The sequence below is a fragment of the Chamaea fasciata genome, unplaced genomic scaffold (genome assembly GCF_029207755.1).
Source record: "Chamaea fasciata isolate MVZ Bird 193981 ecotype frontalis unplaced genomic scaffold, bChaFas1.0.hap1 SCAF_7, whole genome shotgun sequence".
Taxonomy (NCBI): Eukaryota; Metazoa; Chordata; class Aves; order Passeriformes; family Sylviidae; genus Chamaea; species Chamaea fasciata.
The window spans coordinates 11,026,869-11,045,117 of NW_027094092.1; the positions used below are offsets into that span (position 1 = coordinate 11,026,869).

An 18,249-nucleotide genomic window follows, 5' to 3' on the forward strand; every position below is an offset into this window, starting at 1 on the left:
GCAAACTGAGGGAGCCTTTGGTCCTCTCACCCAGATCATTGACAGAGACATTAAACAGGACTGGGCCCTACACCGATCCCTGAGGAACACCACTGGTGACCGGCCTCCAGCAGGATAGACACACCTCCATCCACCATCTCCCTGGGCCCAGCAATCCAGGCAATTCCTTACCCAGCCAGGAGCACAGATCTCCAAGCCCCCAGCACAGCTTGCTTGCACAGCAATGCCTCTACGGATGCTACAGGCCTCTGAAAATGGAAAATGGGTGGAGCACAGAACTGTAACAGGTGTAACAGGTTTTTTTACACTGTAGAGATAGAAAGGTTCAGGCTCACTGATCACTCACCAATTGGTATTTCTGACTGTTTAGAAGTATGCTTAAAGGTCTCACTTAATGTAGATGAACATTAAAACACTGCAGCAAAACCATATATTTTCAATTCTCTCACAAACAAGACAGGGCTATCTTTTAAAGTAAAAACCTGAAAGTATTCCAGCGTATCAACTTTTTCTGATAACTGCATATTCAGTTATCAGAAAAATATCGGTATTCATATACCTTAAACCAGTACTCTGAATTTCACTGTCATATGACTAGAACTGAGAACTCTTACTTTGTTATTTTCTGCCAATTGCAAAGCTGAGTTTTATGAGTCCATAGAATTCAGACACAGCTTCTCTCAGTCACCTGCAGCTAGAATACAAGGTAAAAACTTCCACAATAAACTGATCTATTAAGCTTTTATTTACTATGTCTCTCTTATTTCCATGTGCCTCCATGCCACAGAACATGCCATTATTGTGTTCCTGAAATATTCCAACTCCTCCCACTGTTTTCTTCCCAACTTCCAAATCAGCACCTCTCTTCCCATTCTCATCAGTTCCTGTGTTTTTCCCCTCACCTCAGACCCAGCTATTTCTTCATAGTTTCTATTCCTCCACCATCAGTCATGGGTTCCACTTCTTCCAGGGGTTTCCTCTTTCCCAGTGCAATACTATTCCTGAGGCTGCAGAGGCAGACTGCTACGGACACAGACACATGGACTAGGATCCTTCTCTCCTAACTACCAGCAAGTGTCTTATTTCAGTCCCACTCTCATAAGAGGGAATCACAAGCATTAGGCATGAGTGGGAAGCAGATCTCATCAGGACTTGCCATAGTATATTCCCAACTCAGTATTTTGTTTCCAAAACTACAAAGTTAAATAAGTGTTACACAATATTAAACAAACAGAACTTTTAACTTTAATATTCAAATTCAACACTAGTAAGAACAAACAGAGCACAAAGGGAAACATTTTTTTGAAGTAAAATGAATGAAGAGACAAGCCAGTAATCACAATAGTTCTTCTGTCAGCCTAGGCTCAATTACAGCACCGGTTCCACGGCCACATTCTGTTCCACATTTTGAAACTTCAAACTAAATAGTTAAGCTGTCTGTCGGCATCCCAGACTGCAGTTTCTGTATAGTACACTATAAGCATGATCAAACTTATGTACATAAACAATGAAAAACAACCTGAACACACTAAAGAACTATTTACAGGTATTTCAACATAAAAAAACCAAACGTACAATAGCCTCAAGAATGGGCAACTGAAGAAAATATGAACATTCAGAGAACCTTATTAGAAAGAAGAACAAAACATTAATAGCAAAGACATTAACAACTGCAAGACAGAGTCCAAATATTAAATTGGTGCATTTTTTCACAATGCACTAGCTTTGAGAGAAAAATGCTGCCTTCACTAAAATGCAGCTTACATTTGTTTCACTTAATTGCTTTAAGAAGCCTATTAACACAATAATGATTGTTTTAATGCTACAGTTTACAGCAAGGACATTGAACTAAAAATAGCAGCAGTTCCACATGGCACTTAATTCCACAGGTTCCTAAGCTGTGGTTTATGCAATGCCTACAAAGTGCTCCCAGTTGAATACACAAAATTCACAAGTCTACCTGACATCAGGTACATTGACTGTAGGTGGCCTTAAAGCCTGTCTTTCAAAAGTTATTCCCCCTCTGCTCCAAAAAACAAAACAAAACAAAACAAAACAAACAAACAAACAAACAAAAAAAAAATTTAACTATCAAAGTAAGGCCCCCTCCCTCCTTCTTAAAAGATTAGGGATATTGCTTCTTATTACAATGCTGTAACACTACAAAGCAGCACACCACTATAGTGGTTAACCCTGGGACAACGTAACATCTAACAGTGTAACCGAAAGGCTTATGGAACAACATCCAGGATCCTCTACAGACAGGAGTGTAACCGAGTCCATTAACTCCAACGGTTAACAGCAGATCAGTCATAGGGTACAAGTAAAAACCCAGAAAAAACAGCTGTAAAACTGGTGACACTGATCACAGGACAAGATCAGTACCATGGGTCTGGCACAGAAGCTGTGGCCATCTGCAGCTCCTCTGGCTCCATGGTTAGTATATGGTGAGGCTCAGGGAGCGGTTCATTTTCTTCCCGATGAGGCGGGACGGGCGGCTCTGTGTTGTGGATCTGGTGGTCATCCTGTCGGTGAAAAGCGCGCGCTCCTCGGCCGCCGCCTTGGCCATCTGCGCCTTCTTCAGCTCCCTGCAACAAGGGACACTGTCACAGCCAGCAGCACCCGCGGGGACACGGGCTCAGCACAGCCAGAGAGATAGCTCAACTTTAAGTCAATTTTAGGTCACACTGAGGGCGTTTTGACTCGCATCCACCTCTTTCCAATCAGAGGGCAGAGGTGGGATGCTCAGTACTTGTCTAAATGTTCTTGCTTCGGAAAAGCAAGGGAAGGAAATAAAAACTTCACACAACTAGGATTCTGAAATCCAGCCTGTTACAAGCAGCTCAACACTTCCATTACCAGGACAGAGCAGGGTGCTTTTACTTCCCTAGCACAAGCCACATGTTAAGTCAGAGTTCATGACTGAGGCTTGCCCAACAGAAGCATATTGAGCCACACCAGATCTTCTGTGGGAGACTCATTAGATGAACACAGGTGTGGATAACTGGCAACAGACAACTCAGGAACATCCTTTCCCTTTTGCACACCCACATCAAAAGCTGATCACCACCTCCATGTTTTTTGCCTAACAAAAATGGGAGCCTGCGAGGCACAGTCACTCAAGGCAGCACAGGCCCCTGTGCAACATTCTGCCAACTGTTCTGTTTCAGAGAATTACCAATACCCAGGCTGAGGACAAAGTTAAATCAAACTCAGGATAAAACTATAAAACAGTCCAACTAAAGAGCACAGCTATCTTTATAAAGGTTTCCCCCATGGACTGTTCTCCTTTCTTCAAATACTGACATATGGCTAAGCCTCAGCCTTCCCCCATACTCTCTTCCTTCCACCATCTCAAACTATCCACTAAAGAACTTTCTCTAGTATAAGAGCTAGTATTTGTAATCTCACTTCACATCTAGCTACCAAACAAAATCAAATTTTACAAGCTTGCTGCATATTGGTGTAGGTGTATTGTTTTAAGCTATATGTTTTAGTTTAAAAAGCAATTCCCATTCTTGTAAGCCAAAGTATCATTAACACCCGTGCCCCGTCTAATCACCCCCACATTATTACTGTGCCAGTTCACCGAAAGAGAATGCAACCAATTTTCAGTCCTCTTCCTTGTGAACATCGGTCACAAATATACACACGTGTGCTCACCCAACCACCACACCATTACCAGGAAATTAAGTTTCCCAATATCCTTCCACTCTTCCCTAGAAGTCTTGAGTTCTTGCCTAGAAATCTTGAATTCTTCCTTCCTCTGAAGAGGACAACACAGTAGAAAAGCTGAGTTGCCTTAAAAGGATTGTTTTCACTTAAGGTGACTTACACACAAAAGTGGTATTTTAAAAGGTTCAAATGCATGAAGAATTTAAGAAAAGCCAAACCCAAAACAAAGAAAATGCTCTCCTCCTAAACAACCGGAAGTATGTCATGGAGCACTTCGCCACACAACATTAAAAATTACTATGACTAAGTGTTCTTTTAAAATCATTCTTGGATTGATAAGGATGCATCTTTGTTACCAGGCCAGGAATCTTCACAAAACACTAGCTTTGCCAGTTTTCTCTTTCAAGTGATGCAAAAATATGTTGTCTTCATACAAGCAAGCAGCTTACCTCAGCAAATCTGCATTTAGCACCCTGCACAAATTGTCTGATTATTCTTTTAATATAATTCATAATATTATAAAGATAAGCAGCTAATCTAGTACATCTGGCTGTGGTCAAGACTAGCAATGGCAAGATAAGCAGGTAACAATGGAGTGAACCTGAACATGAAATTAACATCTTCATTTGAGACATAACATGCAAAAATCAGTGTTCTATATTCCCTCATAAAAGCCTGCCCATTATGCATAACACATGCAAAGATAACTGCAATGAAAGAGTCAGATGGCTGCTTATTAATTTACTAACTCCTTCCCTGAAGCTTAAGCAGAGATCAGACTTTCCTAAAGGGAATCTCTTCTTCCAAGCTTTAATTCAGAGTGTTTGAGCAGGGGGTAGGACAAGATGACCTCCGGATATATTATTCTCTGGTGACCCGATAACATTGCTGTGTACAGGTCAAATTAGTCCAATAACATTCCTGATGTGCCATTTAAATCCAAAACAGGTCGGTTAAGCCATTTTTCTGACATTTCAATGTACAAATGACCGAGGAAAAGACAGACTCAAATCATACAGATGTGAGCTAGGCTGTACCTATCACGAAAGTGTGCACTGCCCTGAAACATTTGTTTAAAACCATAATGTTTTGTATGCCTTGAATACTAATAGTGCTGTTGAGATTCCCTTGGAGTGTTCAAGCAGTTCTTTCTGTGGAGAAAATTCCTTTTAAAGTTCCATGACCCACTTTGTGCTCTCAGGTACACACATGCATACAGATTTGTGGATCTCACCGACAAACAAGGACACTCGTGTTTTATCATCACTCTCAGGTGAGAACCTGTTAGAAACCAAGCCCTGCTGAAGGACCTCAAGGACACACTTACTTCTGCAAGAGCGAGTTCTTGAATTTTTCAGCATTCAGCTCTATCCGGAGCTGCTCTGCGCTCTTTTTCGCAGCAGAGAGAAGCACTGAATGCTTCACTAGTGCCACTGCTGAAGGCCTTTTCTCAGGATCAGGATTAATCATAACCTTGGGAAAAAATGAAAACAAGGCATCCTTGTTAAGGCCAGCAAGACAATAAATTACGCTTATCAACGAGTCAACAGTACACGAGTTCTTACTTTTAGTAAGTCCAGTAATTCTTGAGAAAGCACTTGTGGTAGTCTGGGCAGTTTTCCTTGCCGAATTTCATGCCACTGGTCCCCATTAGTTGGGAGTGGTTCAGCCCCAGCAGCACAGACAACAGTCAGAGCAAGAGCAAAAATATCTGCTTTTGGCAAGTGAGTGTAGTTCTTGAAAAAGAAAAAAAGAAGTTCACCATTTTTTTCCTAAAGGAAAGAGCATGCAGGCCTAACATCACTGTTTCCCACAAACAGAACAGTTACCTCTTGTAGGACTTCATTAGCAAGGAAACGGCTGTCACCTTCTTCCACTTGAGGACTCGAGACTCGAGTTACATGGCCCAGGTCACCTGCAAGGAGAGGAGAAAGTTACTTTTCAGAAGACAACGACATGATGCAAGTTCTTTGGCACACAAGCGTGCTGTTTCTCACCTATTTTAAATATGATTCTATCAGATGACCAGTCATCATCATCACCTTCCTCGAGAGTTATACTTGGGACTGATGTTCTAGATATGAAAATGTTACCTGAAAAAGAGTAGAATTCTTAAAAGGAACATTCGTTTACAATTTCTACTTGACCTAGTTTCACTACAGTTTGCTTTAGCCATGCAGAAGTTTTATTTGTATATATATGCTGTTCAAAGAGTGAGAAGCTATAACTGACTCGCTGTGGCCCCTCTGCTGGGAAGGCAGCCAAGTGTTATGCAAGTAGAGTCAATTACACAAAAAGGACCAAAGATAAACTCAACAGTTTAGGTCTGCTGGCCAATTTTATAACTGACATCTTTGTGCTCCTATTCAGAACTTCAGGGAAGAATTTACAGTTAGTAAGGTGTGGCTAACTGTTCATTTTTCTACAGCAGATTAAATGAACTGAGCAAGTTGTCAATAGAGAGTAAAGCAGTTACAAACTTACTAGGTTTGATATCCATGTGTACCAGGGACATTGAATGAATGTACTTTAAACCTCGAGCCACTTGAAGCAGCAGGTCCTTCAGTTCTGGTTCAGTAAAGTAACGCATATTCCTGTAATTTTCACTTATAGCATCTGCTAAACTGCCACCTGAAACAACATGAAAAAAACCAAGGGTTTTTGTTTTTGTTTTTTTTTTACATCAAACAGCTGACAAAGTAATGACAACTAGCTCCCAAAATTAAGTGAATATATCACAAAGAACTTGCTGGCAGTATACAGTCAGTGTAAAATATAGTGCTGTATCCTCTTTTTAGCCCTATAACAATATAATAAAATTCCTTCCTCTCATAGTTGCCACACAAACTAACAGGATATCAACACAAGGGAAAGGGCTCTCTCTCAAATCTCTGTCAGGGCATCAATAATAGCAAAATGCTTCAGAAATCAGGTTTAATCTCCCTTTTTAATGGAAACTCTAGCAATTTTCTCTGTTCCAGCTTGCACTACTGTACAGAAGAAAGAACAGTTCTGCTGCTCACAAATGCCTGGCAGTACTTCCATTCTTGAACATGCATGACTTGGTCTGCAACTTCATACAGTTTTTGCTTCATCCATCTGATATGCCTTTTCCAGAAAGGAATATCAGTCAGTTGAGAGAAATAGCATGAGCTATGAGTAGGGTAATCAATTCCTAACCAGTGTTAACAGCTTGTAGATACCTGTATGTCTTATTTACTTACCATTGCAATATTCATTCTGTATAAGCATGTGATCATCTTCTGCCCATGCAGAATAGTACCTCACTACATGAGAATGTTGTCCCAGAACTGCATGTGCATAGACCTCTCTTAATGCATTCTGCCTGTTAGTCACAACAACAGCACATGTGAGTATTGTGAGGTAAAATTAGTACAATTTCTTATTGCAGTAAGTATTTCTAATTAAAATCTTCCTATTCAATTTTGTGGCACCCTAAGCTGGATTTGTACTTATGTCCAAACAGCTAAAATAATTTACATTATAGGAAAAAATTTAATAAATGGAGCATCCAAGGAACAGAGTTTGGTGTGGGAGCCACACTTCCATTACATACTTGCCAACCAGCAGCAATAGCAAACTTTGAGATGCATGACTGAAGTTTCAGGGAAAAAATAGAAGTGCTCATAAGTCAATGCTGACTGAACTCAACATTCCCTAAATTGTAAGTGTGGTATGCAATTTCGTGCAACTCAGACTTGGGGGGTTTTATATTATAACTATTTGAACACACTATTCCCCACACTACAGAAGTGTGGAGGTAAGTCCTGAATCACAGGCTCATTCACAAATGCCACTACCCCAACCTGACTTAACCCCTCTGCATGTCACTCAAGCTGACAAGGATGAGGACTCAGTTGGGAATAGTGCCTTCCTTTTATCTCTCAAAGAATCACCTTTGCATGGAAGCGTTATTCTCACTTTGAGAACAATCTGTTTCCACACAGAACACTGGGACAAACATCTGGCAGGAGAGAGGCCAATCAGCCTTTTCTCCCCAGTACTGCACAGTACCTGGGGGGTCGATGGGAAGAAAAAAAAAAAAAAAGTGGCTTTAAAATTGTAACTATTTTACATTTAATTCATGTTTGTTTTATACTTTCCTCTTAAATGCCTTCTCTAGACACCAACACAGAGAGCCATGTGAAGAAGAAACACCAAGAGAAGAATTTTAAGAAGAGAGTTTTAAGAGCAGGAAGTACTCACTCATCTACCGAACCAGCCAAGGGTTTCTTGGATCGTTTTATTGCATAGATGCAGCCATCCAGCCTCTTCACACACTTAAACACGGAGCCAAACTCTCCGGATCCAATCTTCTCCAACTCATGGAATTCGGTTGCATACCGTGACTTCATGTTACTTTCTGTTATTGTTATCCGCTGCAAAGATTTCCAAGGAAAATACTTAGATCTGCAGATCCACAAACTGCTAAAACTAGTATTGAGGTTTAAAGATTAAGTACCTTAGCAGGTCTCATGGTTTCTTCTTCAGGCTCTCCATCGCTTGGTTCCATGTCCTCTCCACAAGAGCTGAAATTCACACCAGAAATAACATGGTTTAAGTAAACTTAAAACTGAAGCCCAGAAGCTGCTGCATTTTCTTGAGATCTAATACTCCCATCTCATTTTAGTTAACCAGATATCTGTAAACACAAATTTATAAAACTGCCATGCCAATATCTTTGTCATTTATTTCTTCATGTTTCACGCTTGTATTAAATGCATTTTTTTCCTCCTCAAGAAAAGACTGTGCATGGCCCATTCCATGAAGGGTAAAGGACCAGGACACAGCCTATAGTGTCTGTCCTCACTGACAGCACTCAGAAGATCTAGTGCTAAAGGATTATTTCATTACATCATGTGTCTTGAAACACATACTTTAAGAGCTGTATTATACATTGCTAACAACCTGCAAGCAACAATACTTTCTTAGAAGCAATCTGTAACAAAATTTTTGCAGTGAAAAGTAGTTTTAAATACAAGCTTAACAAAGGAAGCTACAAGTCACTCACTCATTCCAGTGTATCCTCTTCCTCCTCCGACATTTGCCTTCAGAGTTGTGAAGAAACATGGAATCGGGAGTGAAGGGATTGATGTTCACAAGAGGAGTTTGTCTAAAATCTTCTTCTTGCTTCTCCGATTTCCCAACATTCATGAACAGCGAGCCCCCTCGAAGTTTGACTGAGCTGGAGCCTAAACCTTGTGCTTTAGAAAGCAAACTCTGTATTTAAAAAAACAAACAAAACCAAAACATTTATAGCCGTTTATAGCCTTGAAATTGCCTTAGACATCAAACAGTCAGGTCATGCCTGAAGCCATCATTACAGTACTGTCTAATTAAAGTTAGGATCAGTTGTTTAAATACCTGCATTTCCATCAAAAAGTTTTTAAGAAACTACTAGGCTTTGTAATCTACACAGAAACAAGCAAACGAGTATTTTAATTATTTTTAAAAGATAGGAAATACGATGATGAGAGCAATCTTTTTCTGTCTTTAATTGCTTCATCACCTAAAGTTCTTGGACAAATCTTTGTTCATTAAATGAACACAGATAAAACTCGAGGACAATCCTGTACTGTATCACCATGATTTTCACATGCATGATGTGGAACTTCGATCGGACAGGAAAGGATCTTTGGTTTCTACAAATTTAGGTGACAATCTTAAAAAATTAGCAAATGCAACATTTAATATTGATGCACTGGTGCATTTTCCTGAGCCTACAAAAAATGGATCAAGAACTGACAGCACGGCTACGCTGTCAGTTAAATATCCAAAATTGATCTTCTGGGTGGTAATTTGCCAGACCAGGCATTTTCCAAGCACATGATGAAACCTCTCCCAATTACACTGAAAAGTCTGCACCTGAGTCTCCTTTATCCTGGTGAGGATGCCGATGACTGGATCCCAAGCAGGAGCATCACCTTATCCTAACAACAAAATAAAGATCTGACAGGACTAAAGCCCAAACTGCTGTAGGGAAGAACACTCAGTGCAAGAGAATCTCAACTGCAGTCCTCAAATCTGCACTAGATGAAGATCTGTGCTTCTCAGGACACACTTCTGTACTTCCACTGGATACCTGAACCAACTGCTTCTTCCAAAGATAACCTATGTAGAATCTGGGAACCTAATTCAAGAATCCCACTGAACTGCTGTGTTAAGAACTTGTTTTTCAGTATCACATTCCACAAAACTTTGACATCTCTGAAGCATCTGCTCCTGACAAGGTGTAAAATCGTCACCAATTTTACCTTTTTACAAACTTTACCACTGATTTCTACCAGTGAAACCTCACTGGAGAGGGAAGCTGCAAAAAATCAATTAAGAAGGATGCCTTCCTCGCACCTTAAGTCAGTTGTTTTCCATCTATAGTCTATAGACCCCTGGGAGATTATCCCCGGGGATTATCCCAGGATTACTTCTAAAGGGCTACATGAAAAGTAATGAAGAAAGGAAGCCAATTATCACTAGATTTAAATTCACTATACAGGATTTTACACAGCGTCGAGTTCAAAAGTTGAAATGCCTTCCAAAAGTCTATTATTGACAGAGTTAGGAGCTACCCCATCTCTCCCTCTAAACTTCGGACTCAATCAGTTTAACAGCATCGACTGCTCAAACAGCCTTTCACGTTTGATGCAGGAGTGCAGACGCTGAACCAGCGCTGGCACACGACAGCAGCACTCCAACACGACAGATCACCGAATCCACCAGGCTGGAGAAGCCCTCTGATCATCGCGCCCAGCCCATGACACAGCCCCGCCGTGTCACCCAGACCACGGCACCGAGTGCCAGGTCCAGTCTTCCCTTAAACGCCGCCAGGGACGGTGACTCCACCGCCCCCAGGGCACTCCATTCCGATGTCTAATCGCCCTTCCTGTAAAGAAATTCCTCCTAGGACGCGCCAGCTCACCGAGAGACACGCAGGATCACACCCTAAGTCGAGCTTTAACTTTTTGGCTACACCCCTGCCAACGCCCACTCGACACTCAGGCACTTACTTTACGAGTTTTAACACTCTACGCTCGCACTTTTCAAACATACTTTCCACTAAACACTGCCGAACTCAGAACACTTTTGTGTTTATATACGACTAATTCATAAGCAAGCGGCGCGCCCCGCGGGGAGGCGGCGCCGCCCGGCCCGGCCCCGCCCGGCCCCGCCCCGGCCGGAGCGGAGCCCCCGGCGCGGTCCGAGCGGCGCCCCCGCCGTTACATAACGGACCGGCCGGGCCCGCCCCCGCCCCGGGCTCACCTTCGGCGTGTGCGGCGTGTCGAACAGGCGCAGCTTGCGCAGGGTCTTGTGCGGCGGCGTGCCCGGGTAGTCGGGCAGCGGCGAGCCGGGCTCCTCGCCCCGCGGCCCCCGGTACGCCCCGGCCGCCGGGTGCGGCGGGGAGCGCTCGCAGCAGCGCCGGTCCTTGTGCGGGGCCAGCGGCGAGGGCGAGTCGAGCAGGAAATAGGCTCCGGGCGACTTGACCGGCGAGGAGCCGAAGCCCTCCTCCTCCCACGAGTCCCCCTCGTCCGGCAGCGGCGCCGCCGCCGGCTCCATCTCCTCCTCCTCCTCCTCCAGCAGGGGCGGGTCGCTCCGCGCCGGGGTGCGCGCGGCCGAGAGCGGCGAGTCCGCCTCCTGGAACGCCGAGTCCTCGCCGGTGCTGTTGGCGCTGCTGTTGCCGCAGCCTTCCTCCTCCTCCTCTTCCTCCTCCTCCTCGCAGTCGCTGTGGCCGCTCAGGAACAGCAGCTTCTGCCGGATCGGGGCCGCCGCCCGCCGGGCCGAGACGCGCCGCGGCGGCGCCGCCCGCTGCAGGCTGAAGAAGCTCATGGCGGCCGCTCCGCCCGTGCCGCTCCCGCTGCGCTGCCCGCGCTCCGCCCGCGTGCGCCGCCGGTTCTGCTCGCGCTGCCCGGGAACGGCCCCGCCGCGCGCCGTTCGGACTCCGCGGCTTTCCCGCGACCGTTGGTCACGTGCCGCGCACGCCGGCCAATCGCGCCCGCCCACCGGGTTTGAAAACACGGCGCGCGGGGGCGGGGCCGGGCGCCGTCGCCTCACGGGCCGCTTTGGCGCGAGAGCGGGGGCGGGGCCGGGGCGGGGCCCCGCCCCGAGGCGGCCGCGCGGACGTGTCCGCCCGTGAGGTGCGCGCCCGGCGCCATTTTAGCCCCGGGGCGGCCCCGCCCGGGCAGCGGGAATCGCCTGGAGACGGCGGTCGGGGAGCGCCGGGAATATCGCGGGGATACCGACTCGGCCGCGGGGACAGCGCCCTGCCCGGCTCGGGCAGCTCCGGGGACACCGCCCGAGGAGCTCCGGGACACCACGGGGACACTGCGCCGCCCTGCGAGGCTGCCGCTCCCCTGCAACGTGGTCTTGCTCCCCTTGAGTTGCTAAAACTGAGCGCAAAATGCCCGTAATAATCATCACTATTTAATATACAATAATAATAATAATAACAGCATATTCTGCACCATTTAAAAGTGTTCTTTTTTTAAGCTCGAGCAGACAGATTACTGTATTTCCAGTAACTTGATCCACGTGGTTTAAAGGGCAGTGGCGCAGCAGCCTCCGCGCAGTCCGTGCTGGTCGCTCCTGTGGGACACTTCCAAACGGACTCAGTCCCAGCACAGCAAAGGCCATGGATGGTGGATATTGTTTATCAGCGCCTGTCTCCCTACAGGTGCCACCGCTTCGCCTCTTGGCTTCGTTTTCTGTCTGGTTACACCGAGCAAATGAACCTGCCCTTCTCTTCTGAACCAAATCGCCTTAAAACGAACCCCTTGGGTAACAAAGCACATGAAAAAATGGGTTTTTTTTCTAGCCAGGTGAGCCCCAGAGCCCAAAGGAAGGCAGCTGCGTATGCCTGTGGAGCTCCTCGCTGCTGGCCCAGGCTCTCCAGGCACACAGGGCATTACTGCCCGGACGCGCAGCAGTGCCAGGATTCACCTCCCAGAGCTCGGCGCGCTGGGATGCTCGGACGCGGCGGCGCAGCCCAGCCCCGGAGCTCCCTCTCCTTGCCCGGCAGACAAATGCTCATGTGCTGCCCATGGCACACTCCTGTGAGAACCTCGGACCAACAGGGATGTCAGCGTCCCCTATTCCACTTCTGGCCGTTCCTCCTTTTTTAACCTCTTCTGTCTGAAAATACCCTCTTCTTTGCAGAGAGCTGTCCTGGTTTTAGGACAAGCAGTGTTGAGGCACAGAAACGCAAGTTTTGAGATTTGCATTTTGGAGAAAACTGAAAACAGGTTTCAGAAAGCTGAAAGTGGCCAACATAACCTATGAAAATGGGACAGAGATAGGGCTACATCAAGCCAAGTATAAAGGCACTTGGTGTGCAATAATTTAGGACTACAGTAACATCCCATTAAAAATATTCATTTTTTATAATGAGATGCCCTGTATAGCAAATACTAACTGAAGCATTCAAGTTTTAGAACAGATGGTGTAAGAGAAGGCTATTTAAAAATAGAATTTCCACCACCTCTTTCTCCATTCAGAGCCCAGAGAGGGAGATGCAAAGCAATTCTTATAAAGTGACTCAAAACTTCCCAGCCACTATCTGTGGTTTGCTTCAGTCATATATGAAGTTTCCTTTTCTTTGAAAAAGTTTAGAGACTGTAAGCTTTCAATAAATCCCTCCCCCTGTAATGTCAAAGCTTGCCATTTCCTTCCCAAACTCAACCTAATATAACTCATTGCTTTCTGGAGTCTACAGACCCAGATATTTGGTGACAGCAAGTGACAAACTGAAATTCAGAAGCCCGGTTATAACTGAGTTGTACCAATTAATTACTTATCACTTGAACAGTTTAGTAGGACAAAAGCAAGTGGAACAATTCAGAGTTTGTACAGAGAAGAAAGTATTTCTGAAGGAGGAGAAGACAGGCAAGAGGTAAGGAAAAAAGGAATACAGAAATAAGGAAACAACAGTAGCACAATAATTTTAAAAGAAAGTTTATTTCCAATATGAAAGCAATTAAGAAAGGGAAGTACTGAATAAGTATGTAGCTAACAAAATGCACAGCTGCTATGAGTTCACAGGCTCTATGTACGTGCTGCTCTGGACTTGCACCCACAGTTCTTTTGCTGTAGTCTGACAGGACCATGAACACTTGTGTTGAAGAGATGACTTTTGCTCAGACTGAGTGTGGAACTCTGCTTTCCTGTCCCCTGTGACACCTGTAATTAGCGTGAGGAGCGCTAGGAGCAGCCTGGCTAAAGAGCCCCACAGAGCCAATTCCCTCCCAGAGAGCACTTGAGCAATGGACATCACCACAGCAGGAAGAAGCTGAGTGAGGAGGAGCTCTGCAGGCTTCCACTGTGCCACACTCTCCAAGCCAAATCATCTCAAATTTTCTGAAGCTGATTAAATTGCACCCTTTGTTTGAAGTGCTACAGATCTTGCAGACTCAAGCCCTGAATCTTCCAACAGATGTAACAGCACTAACTGATGTTTAGGCAGTGCCTGGCTGATACTCCTACAAATTTGAGTGGTTTAACGGTTTTCAGGATATATATTTGCAAAATTGGCTTCTTTTCCTTTTTATAATACTTGTTTTAAAGGTGCACTGAAGATTTTGCTACTAGAAATATTTATCTGGAGCAGTACACATTCACAGGCAAACAGCTGCTTTTAACTAGGAGTTTTCAAGCTCAAGGAAACCATTGTTTCCAACTTTTGTGGGTAGCAGGGGAAGTCAAATAATGATGAATGGGGAAGAAATAGAACAATGGCCAATTTGTCTGGCTGTCAGAACTGCCAGAGGAGTGGCATTGCCATCTTGTCAGGATTCCTGCACTTGCAAGCTCATCTGGAATCCTCCAAAACCACTTCCATCAAATTGGAAGAATTTTGCCAAAGTCTGGCTGAAACCCATTCTACATCAGCCAGCATAATTCACCTTTTTATAAGAGTTCACCTTATCAGGAGAGGCATAAATGGAGTGAAAAAGTAGAAGAAAAAGAAGGTCAAGTCGCTTTTATGGAAAACAGAAACACTCTAGCCACCTGTGCCAAGGCCGTTGTTGGAGAACTGAGCGCAGAGAGATCTTTGCTGTTTTCCCAGCTTTTATCTTGGTTTTCAGCAGGTACCCAGGGACCAGTGTGCTTATCACCAGTGCCAGCGACGGCATTCCAGTGTTCACACAAGACTTGGCATATACAGGGACAACAGATCCCAGTGGGAGTGTGCCAACTGGGAGATGTTGTGTCTGGGCCTCTGACAGCCTAAAGGTGAACAGTTTAAAGATTGTTTTATCTGAGGTTGTGCTGCTAACAGCTGCTGTTAGCTGGCAACCTCTTTCTCTTCAATTACAAGGTCCAGAGTTAAATGCGTTTCCCATCAAAAATGGACTTTGTATATGCAAAGACATGCCAATAGCTGATGCTGTCAGTCCTTGTTCTCTTTTTAGTCTATAGTCTGCAGGCAGAGAGAACATTCCTCAGGGATTTATTCACCCTGAAACTCTAAATAATAACAGCAAGAGAACAAGGTACAGAATAGAGAGGGGAATTTGACAGCACCACAGTTTCCACAAAGTAAAGAACAGCTGCTGGATCCAAAATCTAGGAATTTCAGGGAAGATCTGAAGGTACTGAGAAGTTAAAACATAGGAAACACGTTTAAAAAGTACAGGTTGTGTCAAGCAGTACATACAATTCAGTAATTCTCTATGAGAGCACACACTCATGACAGTTTTTAGTGACTCCCTTTTTTGCTTGTAAGTCTGCCTCTTAAGACTTGAAATCTGCTTAACAAGAAAATGGCAAAACAATTCCTGAGAGTTGTATTCAGGTAAAAAATTCCTCCAAAACATCTTGAAAGTGGAAGAGACAATGATTGCCATGACTGAAACAGGTACAATTAGAATGTCCCATTCCTCTGCTGAGGCCACGTTAAAATTAGCAAAATACAAAGATTTTGTACCAGCAATTAAAATCCTCACAATGGCTAATGCAGAGAAACGAAGTAGTCACTACACTACTGATTTACCTCTAACACTAACCTGTTTCCTTTTTCTCCTTCAGGGAACATACAAAACCATAAAAGAGGTACAGTGTCTGTTTTCAAATCTACTACTCTTTTAACAATATCTTATGTGCATTATTTAAGGTAAGACATTTTTAGGTGTGCAGATAAAAAGATTTTTTTTTAAATCTCTCTCATACTATCTTGAATGTATCTGTTAAAAACCAAAAAAGCAGCTAATCCCATCTGTCCCACAAACCATTCTTGCACTTTCTGGTATTTTTCAGTCATTACAACCTATATTTAAATCTGAATTAGCTTTACACCAGGGAAAAAACCCCACCGGAGATGTTGTGTCTCATTGCTGTATGTCCAGGAGCTTTTTCCATCCATGTGGGTAGTTTCTGTTATGCCAGCAGAGCTGCCAGATGTTGGGAATTCAGCCTCTTTCCCTTGTCTTGCCTCACTAAGACGCCTGTTCAGGAACCTCTCAGCAAATTCTACAGCACCGAGCAGTAACACAATGGAGAGTCTAAAAGTCTCTTGAAAAATAAGTAAAAAGCAGCAGCCAATAACCTCAAGGCTGACGATGGATTTAAAGAAAAGAAAGGGTAAAAACACTGGGGGTTTTGACAACCACGTACGATACTTTTTACTTATAGGAAAAGTTCCACACAGTTACTTGTGCCCTGAAACTGTAAATGGTTTGTCATTCCTTTAAACAAAATGCTGCTAATAATTAAACAGAAAAGCAATACCCCAAAGAAACTCTCTTATTGTTTCAGAACCTGAGCTGGATTGGATTGAAGGGGTCACATTTCCGGCAGAGATAAATACACAGACTGTGTAGGACCAAGAGCTCACTTGTTGATATAGGCTTCTATGTTTATTAGGATAATTGAGACAAGACAAGCTTGTATGTTTATTGGGATAATTAGAGTCTGCTTTGAGTATAACCCTCAGTCAGAAAGTCTGGTATCACCCTGTTCCTGATAGGGTAAGGTGTCAACCACTTAGTGCTAATGGTGATGGCCTAATGAGATAGTTACATTTTCCTCTGGCCGATTCTCTGTTCTCAGCAGAATAAGAGAATTAAAGGAATGCCAAACTGATGGGACATTTTACAGTACACATAACATGGTAAAGTGCTTGCTTCTCTGCCTCAGTTTGAGTGCAGTTTACTACCTCCAACAAAAGAACTGAAAATGGCTCTCGATTTTTGTTTTGTTGTCACAGGTGTCTATGCTTTAGAAGGTTTTTATCCATAGGTTTTTTCCCCAGGATGCTCTGGGGAAAATGGTGTTAAAATACATACTTCGCAAATAAAAAAGTAAGAGTACCCTTATTATAAATAAGGGGCTGGAGTTTGATTGTAAGCATCTGCAAAGACAAGGCAATCCCCATTTTTTCAAGACAAAATGATGCATGCTGAATAAATACATTTTTAAAAGTTTGAAACAACTGTTAACAGCTGAACAGGACACAAGTCACCTGTCATTTTCAGTCTCACAAAACCTTACTGCTTAAGAAAATCAGTTTCCATGCCACCCAAATATTAATGGAGTTTCACCTGTGCTGTTTGAAAATAACGCAGAAAAAATTGTTTTCATTCAATGACAAACTCAGAGCGAGCAGAATGTGTTTGTTATGGGGCACTTCTGCATCTTGGTCAGCTTCTGATGTAGAGTCGGACAAATCTCAACAGCTGAAGAGCTGGAGTTGCTCGACTCAGAAACATTTTCGATCAGATCCTTACTCCACACCGTCTTTCCTTGACTAAATACCGATTAAACGGCTTCCTGTCCCTGGGGAAGGCTCCCTGAGTGCACTGGGAAGAGCGCTGCAATACAGAGGGATTTCTCTGCTACAGCACAACCCTGGCAGAAAGCAGAGCAGCCAGCGAGACAAATGCCGGCCCTGCTGGAGGGGTGAGGAGGGTCAGGAGCCAGAGCAAAGTTTAGCAGGAGCGGCGCTCCCGGCCCAGCCGCTGTTTATCAGCGCCCTGCGCCCGTCCTGCCCTTGGGCCGAGCAGACACCACGTGCCCGTCTCACACCCGGGATCGGCGGGATCGGTCAGCTGAGCAGGGTTAATCACACCAGCAGGGATGAGGGCTGTTTGCGGCAGGATTTACTCTCATGAACACCATGAGCCCTTTGGCCGTAACTCTGTTGTTACGCAGAGTGTGTCTGGCACGATAGGTCATCAGCCTGGAGCACTGAAAATAATCACCTCTTTTACTATCAGAAGAGGCACGAAACTACAGTAAAACAAAGCCCATCATAGGGAAAAAGTGGAGAAATACTTCAAAGGGAAAACTTGACTGCGAGTTCAGGAAAGACTTTAGTTTATTCCTTTATGAGGAGAATTGGTATAGGCCCGGAACTGAAACACGAGAAAAATCGTGACTGGAAATGCAGGAGTCAGTCTGTAAAAGGCAGTGATATACTGAGCTGATTTACTTTACAGGGTTCATCTTTTACAAGTTACTTCTTTCTAGTGTGCCAAAGCATTTCCTTTGAGACAATTTTCAAAAGAGGGGTAGAATCTGTGGGAAAGTATAGAGATTTCTACTGCCCAATAACCAATCCTGTCATAG

At 44.2% G+C, this 18,249-nt stretch overlaps 1 protein-coding gene across 3 annotated transcripts; it reads right to left on the bottom strand.

Annotated features, from left to right (window-relative positions):
• Nucleotides 1–1,222: 1,222 nt before the first annotated feature.
• On the bottom strand, nucleotides 1,223–11,647 carry WEE1 (WEE1 G2 checkpoint kinase). Of its 3 annotated transcripts, none has more exons than XM_066187545.1 (12): nucleotides 10,954–11,647; nucleotides 8,708–8,916; nucleotides 8,159–8,225; nucleotides 7,903–8,075; nucleotides 6,900–7,021; nucleotides 6,160–6,306; nucleotides 5,673–5,768; nucleotides 5,505–5,590; nucleotides 5,241–5,411; nucleotides 5,003–5,148; nucleotides 3,683–3,766; nucleotides 1,223–2,588 (listed from the first exon to the last, which is right to left on the bottom strand). In XM_066187545.1, exons 1-12 carry the CDS (start codon nucleotides 11,515–11,517, stop codon nucleotides 2,438–2,440), a joined length of 2,016 nt encoding a protein of 671 aa, XP_066043642.1. In that variant the 5' UTR covers nucleotides 11,518–11,647; the 3' UTR covers nucleotides 1,223–2,437. The 3 variants fall into 3 exon arrangements, with proteins under 3 accessions (XP_066043642.1, XP_066043643.1, XP_066043645.1); XM_066187548.1 differs by having other exon boundaries at nucleotides 2,548–2,588; nucleotides 3,664–3,766; XM_066187546.1 differs by lacking the exon at nucleotides 3,683–3,766.
• Between the last annotated feature and the right edge of the window lie 6,602 nt (nucleotides 11,648–18,249).